General features: G+C 32.2%; 1 protein-coding gene across 4 annotated transcripts in view; it reads left to right on the top strand.

Moving 5' to 3' along the window:
• RUNDC3B (RUN domain containing 3B) overlaps positions 1–14,738 on the top strand; it is a 101,024-nt gene extending 86,286 nt beyond the window's left edge. For 2 of the 4 annotated variants that reach the window (XM_037510536.2, XM_037510545.2), the window contains 3 exons: positions 471–617; positions 6,885–7,006; positions 11,724–14,738. In XM_037510536.2, coding sequence (XP_037366433.1) covers positions 471–617; positions 6,885–7,006; positions 11,724–11,869 — 415 coding nt within the window. In that variant the 3' untranslated portion in view covers positions 11,870–14,738. The remainder of the gene's footprint in view (positions 1–470; positions 618–6,884; positions 7,007–11,723) is intronic. The other 2 variants (XM_037510564.2, XM_037510554.2) reach the window with 1 other exon arrangement.
• Positions 14,739–17,976: the final 3,238 nt, after the last annotated feature.

The following is a 17,976-nucleotide window of genomic DNA, read 5'->3' as shown; positions in this document are numbered from 1 at the left end:
TTTTTACTGCATTCAGTTTTTTTTATTCATTTGTCTTTTTTTTTTTTTTACTGAGTTAAATTTAATTGTGAAATTTGAAGCTAGAAAATCACTAACTTCATATTTTAGCATCTAATAGCCTGTAGCTTTACGATATTACCGTTGTTTTCTAGTTAATGTAAAATACAGCTTGAATTCTTTACTCCTTCAGTAGTAAGTTTACTCCTTTATTAGTAGTTTTGTTTTAAAAGATAGAAAGTCTGGATTTCCTAAGTAGTGATTGTTGTAGCCAGCAGAGAAAGAATGAACAACACATATTGCAGGAGACAAAACAGTTATATCACCAACCAATCTTATTGTAGTTCTGTCCACAATCTGTTAACATACCACTTTAAAAAGATGAATTTTGGGGACCTAAATTGATACCATTAGGTTCCTCTGCCATTACAGAACAGTGAAGACAAAAGCACTCACCATCTTAATATTCACAGGACTGTGCTAAAGAATAATGATTTAAGATCAAGACAAGAGTTAACTGCCCACCTCACCAACCAGTGGCCTTCCCCAGGAGCTCTGGATGTCAATGCTGTTGCCTTGGATACGTTGCTTTACCGAAAACACAATAAACAGTGGTATGAGTAAGTGTAACACTTTTTTTTCCAACTAATTACAAATTTAGTTGTACCAAAAAATAGGACTATCCACTTTGGTTTCTGAGTTATTCTTTTATTTTTAAATTCATTTTTGACTTAGCGCAAAATAGGATTTAAAACTACATTGATTTAATTAAGTTAGATTAAGGCATTGAATATGTTTTGTTTTAAAGCCAAGGCATCCTGGGGAAGTAAAATATCTAAGATATTATCAGGCAGTTTTATAGCAGATACCTAATTCTTTAGTTAATCTTCAGCCAGTCCTTCAGTTAAGTCTATGAGCACATAGTTAATAAGCTATCTGTTTTGGAATTCTAACTTTGGTTTTTGTATTTGCCTTAGGATTAAATTTCCTGCTAGTTAAAAACTAAATTCCATTACATGAAAATGTTACAGATGCATCTGAAAAAAGATATTTATTACTTGTTTTTGGTGGGTCTGAAAGAATTTTGTTAATTATCACTGAACTACTTTTTGGAGGCTATAAAAATTTATAATCACACTACCTGTAGGTCAAAAGCTATTTTTCCCATTTCTTTGTCCCAGTTCAGGGCTGTTTCATTTAGTCATAGTGGCCTAATGTTGAGAGAGCCACAAAATCTTAAATCATCTGCCTTTAGATAATCTTCATTTTGGACCTTATAAATTAGCTTTTTTGCTTTTAGTGACTTTCCCATTTTGATAATTTTTTATTTCAATATTGTCTGTCTGCAGCTAATTTTCTGATTTTCCCTTTTGTCTCTCCATCTCCTTATTTTCTCTCTTCCCTTGCTCTTTTCTCCTTCCTCTCCTCTCTTCTTGCCGTCCCTCTTTTATCTTAGGACCTTGTTTTTAAATTCCACTGGTAGAGCTACACACTTCATCTGTACTTCTTAGGATATTTTTCTCTGGGTAACTAATAGCCAGATAGTTCTATAAGGAATGCTTTAGCACAAACACAATTTCTACCTGCTATTTTTTATTTTTATTATTTTTAATGAAAAGTAGAATTCAAATAAATTTGGCCTTTTCTTATTAAAAATTTTCTAGGGACTTGAATTATTTTGTTTCACTGATTGAGAGAGATAATTGGGGAAAAGTGAGCGGATTATCAATAGAACTTGGTTCAACATGTAAACCATGCTGCTTGGTATGATACCGGGTATTGACTGAATCTTTCATGGATTGTAAGATAGTTACTTTATATACACTTATGAAAATTATGAATAGGGTGTATTATCTTACGGTGCTATATAGTTTTATCTTTCTGTGGCATATTTAATAGAAGAGTATTGTTTTATTTGCATTTCTAATTTGAGTAAAAACTGAGTTTATAACAATACTTGGTACACTTGTTTTGGCTATATATATGCCATATATACATACACAACACACATATAGATATAAACACACACACACATACACACACACACACACACACACGAGGTGTTCCTGCTTTTTTTAACGGCAAAAATACAGCATTAAATCCTGATGCAAGAAAGACTAAAAACTCTGCCTTTTAATGGCCGTACACACATTATCAGTTTAAATAGTGGGAGGTAAAATATTTTAGCCAAAAGACAGACATGTATCCTTGCCTGCCTACAAAGCTACCTATTGAAGAGCCAATGAGGAGTCTAAGTGGAAGTTTTATTTCTAGCTTTCATTATATGTCATAATAATCACTGCTTTTTTTTTTTTTAAAAAAAAAACAAAGTATTAATAATAGCAGCAAAGAAAACAATGAAATTGTTTGTTAGTTTGTTTAGCATGGATTCAAATTTTATAGTTCTTAACTCATTTACTCCATTTAGCTCTCTTGATAATTTGGAGAAAGAAAATGAAACTATAATTAGTCATTTTACTATAATTTCCTGCTAAGAATATGGGCTATCTATAGCTATTTCCCTAGGAACTCTGTAACCTCATTCATCTAATCAGCTTTGAGAAGAGAGAATTTGTTATTTTATTTAATGAATTTCTTGGTCTTGTTGACATTTCTTACAATGAGCCATTGGATAACTTAGCTATATTGTTACCTACTTACAGAAAGATCCCTTTCATGGTAAAATGTCTTAAATTTCTATCCACTTACTATGCTGTTTATAAAACTTTAATAACATAATTTCCAGTTTATTTTATAATTATTTCTACCTGGCAGATTAGTTATGCTGAATATTATATCTTCATTTCAAACATAGGAATATCATGTTAAAAATTTTTAAAGCATTACAGACTAACTATAAAAATTCAAGAACAAATAAGCATATAAAACACATTTGTTTAACACACACATAAACGATTATTTTTTATTTCCAAGAAGTTCTATTTCGGTTTCTTTATTTGTAAAGTCTCGGTCATGTAACAGTGATCAATTATTAGATACCAATTATATCATCATGTTAGATTATCTCTTATGTAGTTTTATTACGTTATTGCCTAATCTGCTCATTCTCATCCCAAAACTTTGGATTTATTGTCATGGTGCCCATATTTTCTACTTAAGCATATATAATCTTCCATGTTTATCATTGTCCCTAATTTGGTTATCATTCACAAAATTATTGAGAATTAGGATCTTTTATATGCCCTTCATGATCTCTGTAAACTAATTTTTCTTAATTTTTGGTGGATTGCTATATAATCACTTCAGATGCATTAGAATTTCTCCTTTCTATGTGTGTCTTTCCACTATTTTTGAAATATGAGTCCCTAAAGAACTGAGCCTGTAAAACCTTTTATATCTTGTAGGTTTTGCATTAACCTAACTCATATATATATATCTCCTTTTCAGGCTCCCTTGCATCCTTCTATTAATTGTAACAGATTGTTTATCCTGCTATGACAAATGCTAATTTTGTTCCTTAAGCATATTACTATGAAAAACAAATCATAATAAAAAGAATAGCATATATGTTTTTATGCACATTTATTTGCCTCTGTGTATACAGTGTACATATATTTGTTTTTATTTACATGTGGATGGCTCCTGTGCATCACACTCTGTTGCTCAATGACTACCAGATAATGTAAATTATTATTAACCTCAAAACATTTATTATTAAACCTCAAGCTTAAAAATGTAGATTATGTACATTATTACTTCTGATCAATGATATGAAGTATAATATAATAGAAAAACTTATGGATAGGTGAATTCAGCCTGTTGCTCAATTTCCTTTTACCTTGCCTTTATTTGGCATCTAATTCTGTGTATAGAAATTTGCATTTGAGTGACTTAATAATACTTAAGTCATTAGATGTTGAATATATTGGATTTTGTTATGTCCGAAATGTTTGTGACATAAGACATAATTCCTACAAGTTAAAATTATATTGAATAATGATATAAATAATAACCTTTTATATAGTCGTAATACAAGACTCTCCCTATGTTGGGTTACTTTAAGTAAACTGCAGTTTTAAAAATTTTATTCTGAGAAGTACAGCTAGCCCTTGAACAGCATGGATTTGAACTGTGCAGGTCTACTTATATGCAGATTTTTTTGTCTCTGGATTATTCAACCACAGATACGTCCAACTGACACCCCATACAGCCAACTCTATGGAACTTGAGCATCTGGGGATTTGCATTAGTTTGTCTGAATAGAGGTGGGGGCAGGGCAAGGTTGTGTGTGCTGACACCAATTCCCTGGAAATACTGCAGACCAACTAGGGTTAAGTTTTGGGGAGTCAAAAGTTATAGATTCTAGACTGAAGGAGGTCAGTGCCACTGACACCCATACCCTTTTATTCAAGGGTTAACTGTAGTTACAGATTATTGTTTATATTGATGTTTCTGGTATGTTACATATAAGTCTTAAAGTATGATGTTTATGAGTCTAGAATTCTAAGATAGAACTTAGTAGTGATCTTTTTAAGACAGAATTCCCATAGACAGTTTACTTCATAACAACAACATATTTGTCAGACGTAGTAGCTGCCAGTCACTTTGGAAATAAAGTCAGAATGTGGAAACCAAACCATTTTTAATTACTGAAAGTGGTTGAACTAGATTTCCTCCCAGATGTTGGGTGTTCAGTCATTTTCATGCAAAAAAGATGCTGTTCTTAATATCTTACGAATTAGGTGGTTTGTTTTGACTTGAAACTTTTGTTATTGCTTCAGAACATTATTGTCTACCAAATTCTGTTTCTGTATTCATTGGCGTTTGGTTCAGTTAGAGACTATGAACTCAAGGATAGTTCACTGTGACAAAATTAAAGGGTGGAAAGCTTCCAGAATCACTTTGGAAGTGTGATACTCTAAAAGGAACTACAGTAAGTCCAGCAGAAAGCTCATTTTGTGTTGCTGTTTTTATAGGTGTTCCTCTTTCAAGTGGGTGATAGTCCTTGAGATTACTTTAAATATGTGTTGTGAAATTCAGTCCTTACTTAAAATATTCAAGTGAATTAAATTTTGTTTCTTGTTTTCATTATATGTAATATTTCTACATGTAATTCTTAATATTTTAATATATTAACTAAGTTTTCTGTGAGGAAAAATTAATGTCAGAAAATCATTTGATCCCATTCAGTTTAAGAGGCAAAAGAGATGCTGTATGCAAACATTTTTTTTTACTTATAGGCACAGAAAAATAATTTGAAAAAGAAGTGTGTTTATAACTTTATTAGATTCAGAGCCTCCCTGGTGGCACAGGGATTAAAGACACGGTGCTATCAAGATATTGGCAGCCACTGTAGTAAGAGTTTGATCCCTGGCCTGGGAGCTAACCCACATGGCACAGCAGACCTCTTCTGTCTTGACCACTGCTCCCCTCAGCAGTATATTTCAGTAGATCCACCTGTTCTGTTCCCCACTCTGTCTCCGGAGAATTTTCTCACTCTCCATCCACATCCCTGCCTGTATTCCAGTTCTTGTATGCATAAATAAATAAAAACAAATTTTAAAAATAGGGTTTCTAATAAAATAAGCTGAATTGTTTCTTCCTATATGAAAGGAGGTAGCATAGTAGTTAAAATTAAGGACAGAATAGAATTAGAGCCTAGCTGGCAGCTTCAAATCTCATCTTTCTGTGTTTGTACCCTCTGCTATAAAATGGGGTGGTAATAATTCCAACCTCTTAGGGTAATTATGAAAATTTAAATAAGTTGCTGTGTGTAAATAGTGCCTAACATTTGGTGAGTGCTGTATAAATAATTGGTATTATGTACAACTCAAATATATGTTATTGTAATTACCACAATTATTCTATAATAGAATTCCTTACTACTTCAAAATATAATTCAGAACTTTTATCTTCTCAAAATTTGAAGTCATCATATTATAAAGTAAGAAAACTGCTTGCATTGTATGCTAATAAAGTTATCCCATCACCACATTCTTCATTTCCTAGAGGAAATAACAAATAGGTAATTGTTTGGTATTTCCCCCTATATTTAATATACATACCTTTGATACATTTCTAGCATTAAAATTATATGTTTTCCTATAACATCATAGAATATATGACATTTCTAGAATTTCAAATAGTTTGGCTACTCTGAAAAATAGATGCTGAACCTGAGAAACACATTCATTTATATTTGAAAATAATAATGAGTTATGTTCTTACTTGAAATGTCAGTAACAACAAAACTGAATATATCTCTTGAGTTGGTTTTATCCTGAAAAAACAATATGAGGAAAGTTTAATAATAAATCTTCATTAACTTCTTTTCACTTATGATGAAACTTTTCCTCTATTGTAATTCATTACTAGTTAATTTAATAAGAATTGTGCTCACAATAGCAAACAGATAAGGGAAGGTGGTTAATTATCTTCAGTGTTTTTACACAAACAGATATTTTATTACACATTTTTTAAACTTCTAAATTATAGGACTTACAGTAACAATTTTTTATTGTTATGTAATAATCACCCATATCAAGGCAATGAAGAATTTTGAAGTACTTAGGAAACACTAGGTCATCGTTATGTCAGTTTTGTTTCTTCATTAAGAGTAATATGTAGATTTTCTGCTCACTTGACAGTTGATAATATCCAGAAGTTCCCTTTTCTTAACCTACTGGATAATCAAAAATTGTAAGGATTTTAATTTTTTGACAAGTATTATTTTCTTTTCCTTTTTTGGTAGACTGAAGACTTCAAAGAAGATGGAGGGAAAAGTAAAGTGGAAATCATATTGCAACCATAATTAGGGGAGACATCAATAAAAAATTCAATAAATTGAAGAAGACCATTTAAAAATTATTTTTAGAATTTTTTTATGTGAGAACAGCTTCAAGTAATACTTCATCCTTGTCTTACAGAAAAAGTTATCAAAGTCTTGACCAGTTATCAGCTGAAGTTAGCCTTTCTCAGACTTCACTGGATCCAGGTCAATCACAAGAAGGAGATGGAAAACAGGACACATTAAATTTAATCAGTGAAGGTAAGAAAAAGATCTGTTTAAATATTTTTTTCTGCACTATACTTGGTTGCAGAGAGTTACAGAAGACTAATAGTGATATTGTGAAGCATGCTATAGCATTTAAGCTACAATTATGATTTAGAATGATCTGCTTGTGTTTTTTTCTCTCGTGTTTGTCACCTTGTCGCATGGGGGGAGGCATGTAGGAAGCAGCATGAGATGAGGGAAAGATTACTCAAAGTCCATGTGGAGTAATGAGAAGCCTAGAGGGCTACACCCATACAAAGACAGCCTCATATTTATTAACATCCAGTACAAAGGTGGGGCAAGTAAGTAGGGAGCGTACATGTCTGGGGGAAGCAGTTATTGGGGATGTATACCAGGGTGGAGTGACCAGGGCTGTTGCAGGGGTTGGGGGGCCTTCATTGTTCCTGCTGGTCAAAGCATATTATCTCTATTATCTGCCTACTGTTTTCAGCAGATAATGGTTTCCCAGAAGGTATCTCATACCTGGACTTTTGCCTTTGGTGAGAGGCCCCCTGCCTGACCCTACACCTAGCTGACAAGAAGGAACTCTGGGTACCAAGGCAATATAGCCAAGAACAGGGGAGCTGGGGATCCCACAGTTTATGGATAACCTTCTCAAAAGATGACCTGTAATTGTTACCTTCATTTCCTCATTTCTAGTACTTTTTTTAAACCACTCTGATTTGCCTCTTGTGTCTCTACCATTTCCTAAAATGACTTTTATCAATCACTGCTATAATGCTGAACTAAGTTCTCTGTCTTCTTCATACTGAACTTTTCAACTGTTTTTGATACAACTGACCACTTCCTTATTCTTGAATCCCTTTGTACCTGGTTTATGAGTACTCTGAAAAACTTGGGGAATAAATATTTGGACTTTTATTTATCTCCATTACCATTTCAGCTGTGTTCTATCGAGCTCTCTTTCCATTGGTTTGCATGCTCCAGTTCTTTCCAGGTCACTTTCAATTAAATGATGACAATTCAATTTTTAACTTTCAGCGTATTCATTTTAAACTATAGTAGCTTAGTTGGTTCCAAGTTCTCGTCTTTCCTCTCCACAGCATAGGCTATTAGCTGTGACTCTAGCACTTCATATTGTACAGGTGGTACTTATATAATCTGGTGCTCACATGCCTTATCTCTCCTCCTCTGTTCTTCCTCTGCTAGTGTGTGTGAGCGCAAGGGAGACAACTGTTCCTAACATCAGTGGAACCTGCATTCCTCTAGGCCTCCAGCTTTTTCCCTTGTTCTCCATTGCAAAAAAAATGGCATTACTATAGGCATTCCCTAGATTCTACTCTTGCCCCTTAAATAAGTCAGTTTATTGTAAATCCTGTCATTTCCCCATACAAAACATGTTATATGTATTCACATCAGTTTCCCTATCACTACAACCCTAGACTAAAGCACCTGGAATAAGCCTCTTGAATGGAATACTGTAATAGCTTTATAATTGGCCTTTCATTTCTTTCTTGTTCCCTCACTTGCTATTCTCTGTTCAATAATCAGTAATCTTTAAAACCAAAAATCAGAAAGTATCATATATCTGTTTAAAATTCTCCAGTTGTTCTCAATGAAAATTACAATAGAACCCTAACCATTTATGACCTCCCACATGATCTAACTTTGACAGCTTCTGCTTCATTTTATACCGTTCTTTTTTGCTTGTTCTATACACTTCAACAAACTGACATGTTCTTTAAGGCTGTTTTTTTCTTCAGCTATCTTGGCACTTGTTTTTCCCACTGCCCTTAAACTTCTTTCTGAAGGTCTTTGCATAGCAGCCTCTTTATCAGGTCTCTGTTCAGAGATTATCTCCTTAAAGATGTTTTCCTTGACTGTCTTACCTTAACTAATCACTTCTATCTTCATATCCATCCCATCCCAGGCATTCTCTCATATTGCATATATTGTGATTCTTGTGTATATTTTTCACCACTTGTTTTCCAGTGAACAAATGTCATAAAATGTACAGAGTGGGATATGGGTAAGATAAAGTAAAAATTTAACCAGAAGTCTAAAACAATGGAAAAATTGCCTTATGCTGAATATTGTTCCTTTTAAGATGGTTGCTAAAAGGGTTTTAGTCTATTTTCATAGTTTAGTGAATGTTGACTACAAATGAATCCTTTTGGTGATGTGAGTAATAAACAGCATACTAAAAATTCTTAGTGGCACTAATTTTATTCCAAGAGAATAAACTAGATTTACTGTCATATAATTTAGAATATGTAGATTTTAAAAACTAATCCAATCTGTGAATGCATTTTTTTAGTGATGACTCTTATGTAAAAGACATTATAAATGTCTTTATATTGTCATTTATAAATGACAATTATAAATGACATTATAAAAGACATTATAAGTGATTTTAATAAAGTTTTTAATTGCAGATATTTTAATAGCAATAGGTCAAGATGAGCAATATTTTTACACTATAAAAACCAATTCATAGAGGAGGAGGAAAGGATAAATAGGTAAAGCACAGAGAATTTTTAGGGCAGTAAAAAAACTGTATGACACTAAATTGTGGATACATCTACAAATTTGTCCAGTTAATAGAATGTAGAACACTATGAGTAAATTAATGTAACTGAGGATACGAGATGATAATGATGTGTCATTGTAAGTTTCTCACAAAGTCTCTATATATGTAAAAAAAAAAAAAAAAACGAAAAGAAAATATTGGCTTTAAGAACTCAAAGTTAGGGCCTCTTGGTGGTGTAGACAGTTGAGCACAGCACTGTGAAGCTGTCCACAGCCTCTGCAGTGCGGGTTTGATCCCAGCTGGCCAGGGAGCTACCCACGTGGCGCAGCAGACCTCTCCTGTCTCGCCCTCTGCTCCCCTCAGCAGTGTATTTGTCAGCCTGTCTGTTCTGTTCCCTGCTCTGTCTCTGGTGAATCCTCTCACCCTCCCACACATCTGGCATGTACCCCAGTTCTTGCATAAATAAATAAAATCTTAAAAAAAAGAAAGAAAACAAGAATTCAAAGTTAAATAACAGACTAAATATCACTAATGTAATTTCCATACCGCAATACTTTAATTAAATGACCAAAAAAAATTTTTAGTCAAAAAATATCACCAATTGAAACCCAACAACAAAAAGGAATATAGTAAAATAGAAAATGTTTTTAAAATGAAAGACACATCCTTTCCACTCACTAGTGTCATAATAGTAATGAAACTATACTTCAATACACTGAAATGTAGGTTCTCGTGAATAAAAAATTTCATAACACGTACAAATCAGCTATTCCTCTCACAGAAAATCTCAGTGAACACAAAATTACAATTTCAAAAAAAATCATATTTCAGAAAAAAAATCAGCCAATGATTTTCAAAATCTCTCTTCTGGAAAAAACAATAGTGAAATGGGAAAAAAAAATAATACAAGCACATTTTATTAAATGTTTTCAAACAGGCATTTAGAGATATGATACAAATATTTTAAATGAAAAATCAAAAATCAACCAGAAATGTTCAAGAAACAGGAAGAAAGTAACTCACAGATGATTAAAATCAGAAATAGAAGAAAGACCAAAATTATATCAGAAGTAAATATTAAATTATAATGTGTCTTATGAAAAATAGATTTGAATGAAAATATATTTTATGTTGTAACCATTTTTATTTTAACCATTATGGTAGAGATACAATAATTTCTTTGTGGTTTTAATTTGCACTTCTCTGATGGCAAATGATATTCAACATCTTTTCATGAGCTATATATCCTCTATAGATCTATATCCACTGGTGATGTATCTTCTGATATTATTTACCAGTTCTCTAATTGGATTAGTTTGCTTTTGGGTTTCGTTTCTTACTCTTAACTTGTCCTTTCTCTCCAGTTTTATTGACCTACCACTCATTTACATATCTGAATAATTTTGGGAGTATAAATTACCCGTTCGTAAGTGTACTTACCTCATTCTCCCCCTACCAAATCTCTTGTGCCACTATTCTATCACTGTGACTCCCATATCTCTCCCCCATCCCATAATCCCAAGGTAACCAGTGTTCTGACAGCTGCTTTGCTTTGGTTGTGTTCCAATATAAATGAAACCATCCAGCATTTTTGACTTTCACCTTTTGACTGTTTTTACTTAGTCTAATCATCTCAAGCTCCATCCATTTTGTCCCAAAAGGTAACATTTCATCTTTGTAAATAGCTGAGTAGTAGTCCATTGAGTACATGCTCCATAATTTCTTTGTGCATTTATCACTGGGCATTTATGTTGGTTCCCTGATTTGGCTATTGTGAATATTGCTACTGTGAATATAGTATAAATCTTTTTGTATTGCATTCTTCAGATAAATACCTAGACTGGTATTGCTGAATCATATGGTTTTTCCATTTTAATTTTTAAGGAATCTCCATACTGTTTTCCCTAGAGGGTGCACCAAATTACATTACTAATAACAGTGGATGAGTATTCCTTTTTCTCCACATCCTCATCAATATTTGTGAGTCCTGTCTTTTTGATATACGCCATTATTGATATGGGGGTAAGATGAAGCACAAATAATCCTCTCTATTTTTTATTTTAAGGGTGACATTGAAACTACTGATAGATCAGACATGTTGATACATAGGTCTTTGATTTTACAGTTAGATGTGTTTGCACTATTTTTTAAAGTTTGGAAGTTTTTAAGGGTATCATTCTTCAAGGGCAGTTCATTATTTTTTTTTATCCTAATTTTTAGGTAAAGAAGATACTCCTTCATTACTTGGTCTCTGTGGGTCTCTAACATCAGTGGCAAGTTACAAATCTCTAACAAGTCTAAAATCTAATGACTACCTTGCAAGTCCTACAACAGAGATGACAAGTCCGGGTCTAACTCCATCCTGAAAATTCTTATGTAAAAGTCAAAAGGTTTTATGTTCCATAGGTTCTCTTTACACACATTGGACTGCTGGGAAAGCCCTGGGAATTTTATATTGTTCTGGCACATGTCTGGAGTTCTATTGCTCATATTAGAGAATTCAAATTACTCCATGTAAACTTGTGTAAAAAAAAAAAAATCCTGCCATTTTTTTTTTATTCTTATATTTGTCACTGGGATGTTTAAAAATGAATAGGCTTAAAAAAACTTTCAAAGATTCTCTAAATTATTAGTCCATTGCACACTGTATGTTGCATATTTATTCAGTTGAATTTCATATATTTAAACATCATAGTTCCTAGAGAGTAGGCTTGCTATTTTATTACAGAGACTTGTTATGCATTTTCTTTTGGTTTTTTTCAATGATTAAGTTTTCTAGAATGAAAATTTAATTTTTCATTATTTTTTGTTTAGGCTCTAGCATTCAGATACCTTGTTTTTAATGTGAGATGGTTCTTGGCTACAGTTTCTCAATGATTTATTCAGTTTTTCTTTAACAGTTATCATTTAATGTCAACTTAACATTCCACTTACTGTTTTATAAATTTTGTAGGAATGTACCTTTAGGTGGTAATTAAGTTAGGGTTCTAGAGAAAATATTTTGCAGTATTTGAGACCATTTAGGTAAAATGAATAAATTTCATATTTTTGTTTTACCAAGATTTTCTTAAAAGGTTATCAATTTAAAAATTGATCAAATATGCATCAAAAGTTGGAAACTTTTAAAAGTGTAGACCAGAAGTTTAAAAAAATATTTTATCAGAAAAGATTTCAAATTCAATTAAGGATCTGAGAACTTTTTAAGAATCAGAAAGGTAATCACCAAACTTAATATCTGACACATAGTACTATTTTATCTTCCCTTATATGCACAATGAATTGTGTCATTTATGTTTTGCAGGTTCTAGCACTAATCATGCCATAATCTCATTTAGAAACTGATGCTAATATAAAAATCCCTGTACTTCTGCAGATGAAAGATTTTCTTAAAAAAAAAAAACAACAACACAACAAAACCACAACTCTGAGCTGTATTTTAAATCTTTTTGCACTATTTGGAACAACTCTACATTTTTTCCCTAAAAATTCCACCACATTGAAAGAGAAAATCATAGGAAGTATATTTTCTATAGTAAGTAATATGAGGAAAACATGATCAGTTGTGCCAAAGAAGTTTTATACACTATTTACATGAAGAAGCTACACTTATTGGGGACTTCATATGCTATTTTTGTTTATTAAAACATTACATTCAACATAGTAGCTTTGACATATGGAAAAACTGTTCTTCCTAAAACAGTATATTTTATTGAGAGGAGGCAAGAAGAACTGAACTTATCACATTCATTCTTTGAATTAGAAATGTAGGAGTGTGGAGGTTTTATACAATATTTAGAGCTTTACTCTCATAATTTGGAATTTAAGATAATAATAATAAGGCTAGTCTTACATGTAAGACAGTTCAAACAATATCATTTCAGGGACAAAAGAGGCCTAGAAGCCCTTATAAGAAGTTACTTTAGATGTATCAGAACATATTCAGAGCTTTATTCCTTTAGCTTAAGGCTTTAGTACTTGTAGAAACACAAATATTCTTGAGAAATGGTACTTTCAATCAATTCTTAACTCTGTATGCTTTACTGTGAGTGAGGTATGATCAGCATGGGGGATGGAAGGAAGGTGTAAAATGAGAGGACAGGAAACCTTGGGAGAAGGGAGTAAGAACTGGCTATGGAGGAAGAGAACTACAAAAACTTGAGACTGGCCTTAAGCACTTTTGCTGCTTTCCTAATCAGAATGTTAGGCTTTATCATTTATGGTGCACTCTCAGCTGAAATTTATGGTCCTTCAGTAACTAAAAAAAATCACTGATAAATTTTTTTCATACATTTTTATAGAAAGGAAAATTCAAGATTCCATAATTGAGAAAAAATTTTCAGATTTGTTTAATGTTTACAGTAACTTGTGCATCTTAACATACTGCTAAATGCAGATTTAAACATGACATCTGAGAATCATAACTTTTCCTCCTTTCTTGGAGCTCTTGGTATAAAATTCATCTGCTAATTTGAATTCAGATTTCTACACAGTTCATTCCACACTAGCTGTAAGGGTAGTTTGTTAATGTTTGCATGAAGAAACAATGTACGTCCCAATCTTTAATTTTAGGTGGTAGTATTTATTGTTTGTACAGCCTCTCCAAAATAGAATGCTGAATTATATGCTAATATTTAAATGTGCATTTTGTTGCCTTGATGTACTATACTTGTTGCATGTATATTAAACATTTTGTACCATGTATTAGTAGTCTTATTTTCCTCTTGACAAAAAGTTACTTGGATATAATTGTTCACTGAACTTTTGTTTCAACAAATGTGGTAAATGTCTGTTCACACCTGAAATACTAATATGAAAATGGTTTTGGAGAAATCCTTTTTTCTCATAAATTAAATACTTTTTATTTAAAAAAAATAACATGACAAGCTTTAGCATACACAGTAGCTACTGAAGTGGTACAATACAGCAGTGGTGTTGACAGTGTTGCTAATTTATATAATCACCATGTTTGTTTTCTCATTTGTAAGATAGAAACATCGCCAAGGTGATGATATCAGCATTAAATACAGTCATATGCCTAAATCCTTAAGAGGTAAATGCCAAATATAAGCTATTATTATAACCAACAGGAACCTTAAAATGCAGGTGAATAAGTTTTTATTTGTCATCTTTATTAAATTTACATGTACGTTTCAAGTGGCTAAAAATGTGTTTCAAATTTACATTTATGGAACTTGGTTAAAGTTCCTATCAGCAGGCAGTAGATCTCCACTTTTGATAAAATAATATATTGGGGAGCCTCCCTGGTGGCGCAAGGGTTAAGACACAACCTATGAAGCTATCTGCAGCCACTGCAGCATGAGTTCGATTCCCAGCCAGCCAGGGAGCAACCCAAATGGCGCAGCAGAACTCTCCTTACTCGCCCACTGCTCCCCTCAGCAGTGTACTTTGGTCAATCTGCCTGTTCCATTCCCCACTCTGTTTCTGGTGAATCCTCTCACCCCACCCCCCATATGCCTCTGGCCTGTACCCCAGCTCTTGTATGCATAAATAAATAAATCTTAAAAAAATAATATATTGGGTTACCTCTGAAATGTCATATTATTGCTTTGAACATCAGGACTCTTAAATTTTTTAACATTTAATTGCTATATGTATATTGTATATACCCTTTGCCCAAGTCACTTCTGTAAGCAAAGCAGCTTTTCTTTCTCTTCAGCACTTTTTCTTTTCAACTGATGGGAAGAGGAAGCTAAAATTATACTTATGTAATTGTGACACCTCTTAAAAGTATATTCAGTCCAAACCAAAACTTTTAGTTTGTTCTTAAATAGATTACCTATTTATAATTTTATTTTCCATATTGCTTATTGTTCTAAAATACAACTAAAACTAAAGTTTCACAATACAACAGTAGGCCTTAGTACATGTGGCAGGTTTTGGGGTTTTCTGTTCTATGCTATACTAAAAGACTATGCAATCTTGTTTTCTTTCAGTAAAAAATTGCTGGTCTTGGGTGGAGGGAAACCAATCTTTCATTAATCAGAGCTGTGCCAAAAATCTTTCCTTGGTTTCCTGTTGACTTTCTTGTTCTCCTTTTAGGACACAGGCCTTCAACAACATTTCTAGTTTGCTCTCAAAGCCACTGTGACTAACTTCCTTTTCCTGATTAAGACTTGCAGGGACAGGTATATCTGTTGGATCACCTATCCTGATCTTAGAAACATTTCCTGATCACTTTCCATCTGCCTCAGGCTGAGTAGAGTTCCTCTGATTTTCCATCACTCCTTTTGCATACTTCTATCAAAAAAAGCTCAGAAATCTCCTTGAGGCAGTGAGAATCTCTGCAGTTCTTTCACCATCTTTAGTGCTTTTTATATAGCCTACCACTTGAAAGATCTCAGTAAGTATTGAATGATATATTAAAATACAAAAGCAGTAATTTATTTTAAAAGTTCATGTTAGAAAAAAATTTAAGTGGTCCATTAAACTTTCTTCACACCCCTTGAATTTGTATCCTAGAAAAAGGTAAGAATTTAAAGGTGTCATGTGGCTAAGTATAGTGTAATTTTCCTTGAAATAAGTGAAAAATTTATTTTAACTCCATATCTAGGAATTCAAATGTATTATTAAATGAAATGTAGCAAACTAGTAATAACTGAATAAGATATTTCTTAAAATTTACATGTAGAAAATTAAAGGTGTATATTAAAAAATGCAACATTAATAGAATAAAAGTGCTTTCTTTTAAAAACATTACCAAAAACACAATTTCTAGCCAAACCCTTTTTGGTTGCTACTATTTTTTTTTAACAGAAGTATTAATGCTTCTTTACCACTTAAGTGTAGAGAGAGAGCTTCAATTCAGCCTTCTTTGCATCCAGATACAGTACATGCAATATATGTTAAAAAAACTACTAGTAAATTGGACTTACTTATTTTAGTCATAAAAAGATTTTTCCTAAGTGCAGTTAATATGACATTGGGGAACTGTAAATATCCCTCCTGGTATTTTATAAGTGATACTAAGTTGAGATAAATGACTTTTTTTAGAGCATAATTCTAAATTTTTCTACCTTTCCCAATTATCAAAAAACAGAGAAAAATCAAGGTAAATTTAATTGTGTAAAACAGCATATATAGTTCAAGTTAAGTTTTCGTGTGTGCATGCATGCATGTACATACACACACAGCATTAACATATAATGAATTCATATGAAAATAACTAGAAGCACAGTAATAATTTTAGCTCAGAATGCATAAAACATTTTAATGAAAATGTAAGTTAAAGTCAAATATTTATATTTTATGGATATATGTGGCAAATTTAAGGTAATTCAACACAGGATAAAATAAACACAAAGTTACATACTACTGTATGTAGTTTATTTCTGGTGTATCAATACTTTTCTACTACAATAAAGAATACATGAATTCCTCTAGCAATACTGAGTAAAGTATTCTATTTTAGGGGTAAAAAAATGCATCATTTTCATAAGATACACATAGACTATAATAAAATGTTCTTTCTTATAGGATATAGATCCTGAGAAGTCAAACAAAACTATAAAATTAGATATCATTCTTGTCATGCCATCATATAATTTAGTCATAAGCTAAATTACTTAGGCACTAAGCACTAAGTGACAGGACGCTATTCTGCAAGGAAACTACTATTCTTGGTCTATCATACTAATTGAGATTTATAGACTCAAAGGACATTTTATAAATATTTTGTGACGGATAACTGTATTTTAACCTTAATTTTGTTAGAATAATAGAAGGGAAAGAGAGAACGCCACAATGATACTTGAGTTAGAAGATGACTGAAACCAGAGACTCTTCCTCTTTGGAAACATTTTTACCAGTCTAAATACAATATACTTTTTGACTCACACCCGTTTGACTGCAGTAAACATTTCATACATTCAGTGAAAAAAAAAAAAAAAAAAAAACCCTCTCTGTTGCAAATGCCAGTAGTTAATACTGAATCTTTAGTCATCAAAAATAGCAGCATTTAATATCAGCATTTATATTAAATATATTTTTGGTCAGAAAGGTGAACTAAGCGTGCCTTTGGTTAGAGAAATCCCAACACATAAAAACCTTAAGACAAAAGCAGGGTTAAAAAGAAAACCTTACACATTTGAACTAAAAAAATAGCAAGTAATATTTAGGAAATGTCAATAATGTTATTTAAAGACAACCTTTTATTATCTACTTCTGAAAGAATTTAAAATATATATAAACCTGATTTCAAAGTATATGATAGATTTGGGCATTTTTCTTCTAGATTATATATCATTCAACACAAAATTAAAAATATTATTCGTTGTGATAAATTCCCAGTAAGATTAAGTAAAACCAAAACCTATAACATCAACCTCTTAGAGCTTGTTAGCAGTACAATGGAATAATTTCATTTCTTTACAAGAATGCTCAATGATTGTGGTATCTAGAAATCTTTGATCTCAAAAATTAGAATAACAATTTATTTTAAAACTAGGATTATGTA

The sequence above is a fragment of the Talpa occidentalis genome, unplaced genomic scaffold, assembly GCF_014898055.3.
Source record: "Talpa occidentalis isolate TD23 unplaced genomic scaffold, MPIMG_talOcc4v2.1, whole genome shotgun sequence".
Classification (NCBI taxonomy): domain Eukaryota; kingdom Metazoa; phylum Chordata; class Mammalia; order Eulipotyphla; family Talpidae; genus Talpa; species Talpa occidentalis.
Note: the sequence above shows the minus strand (reverse complement) of the source record. Positions and strands in the feature narration are given on the sequence as shown.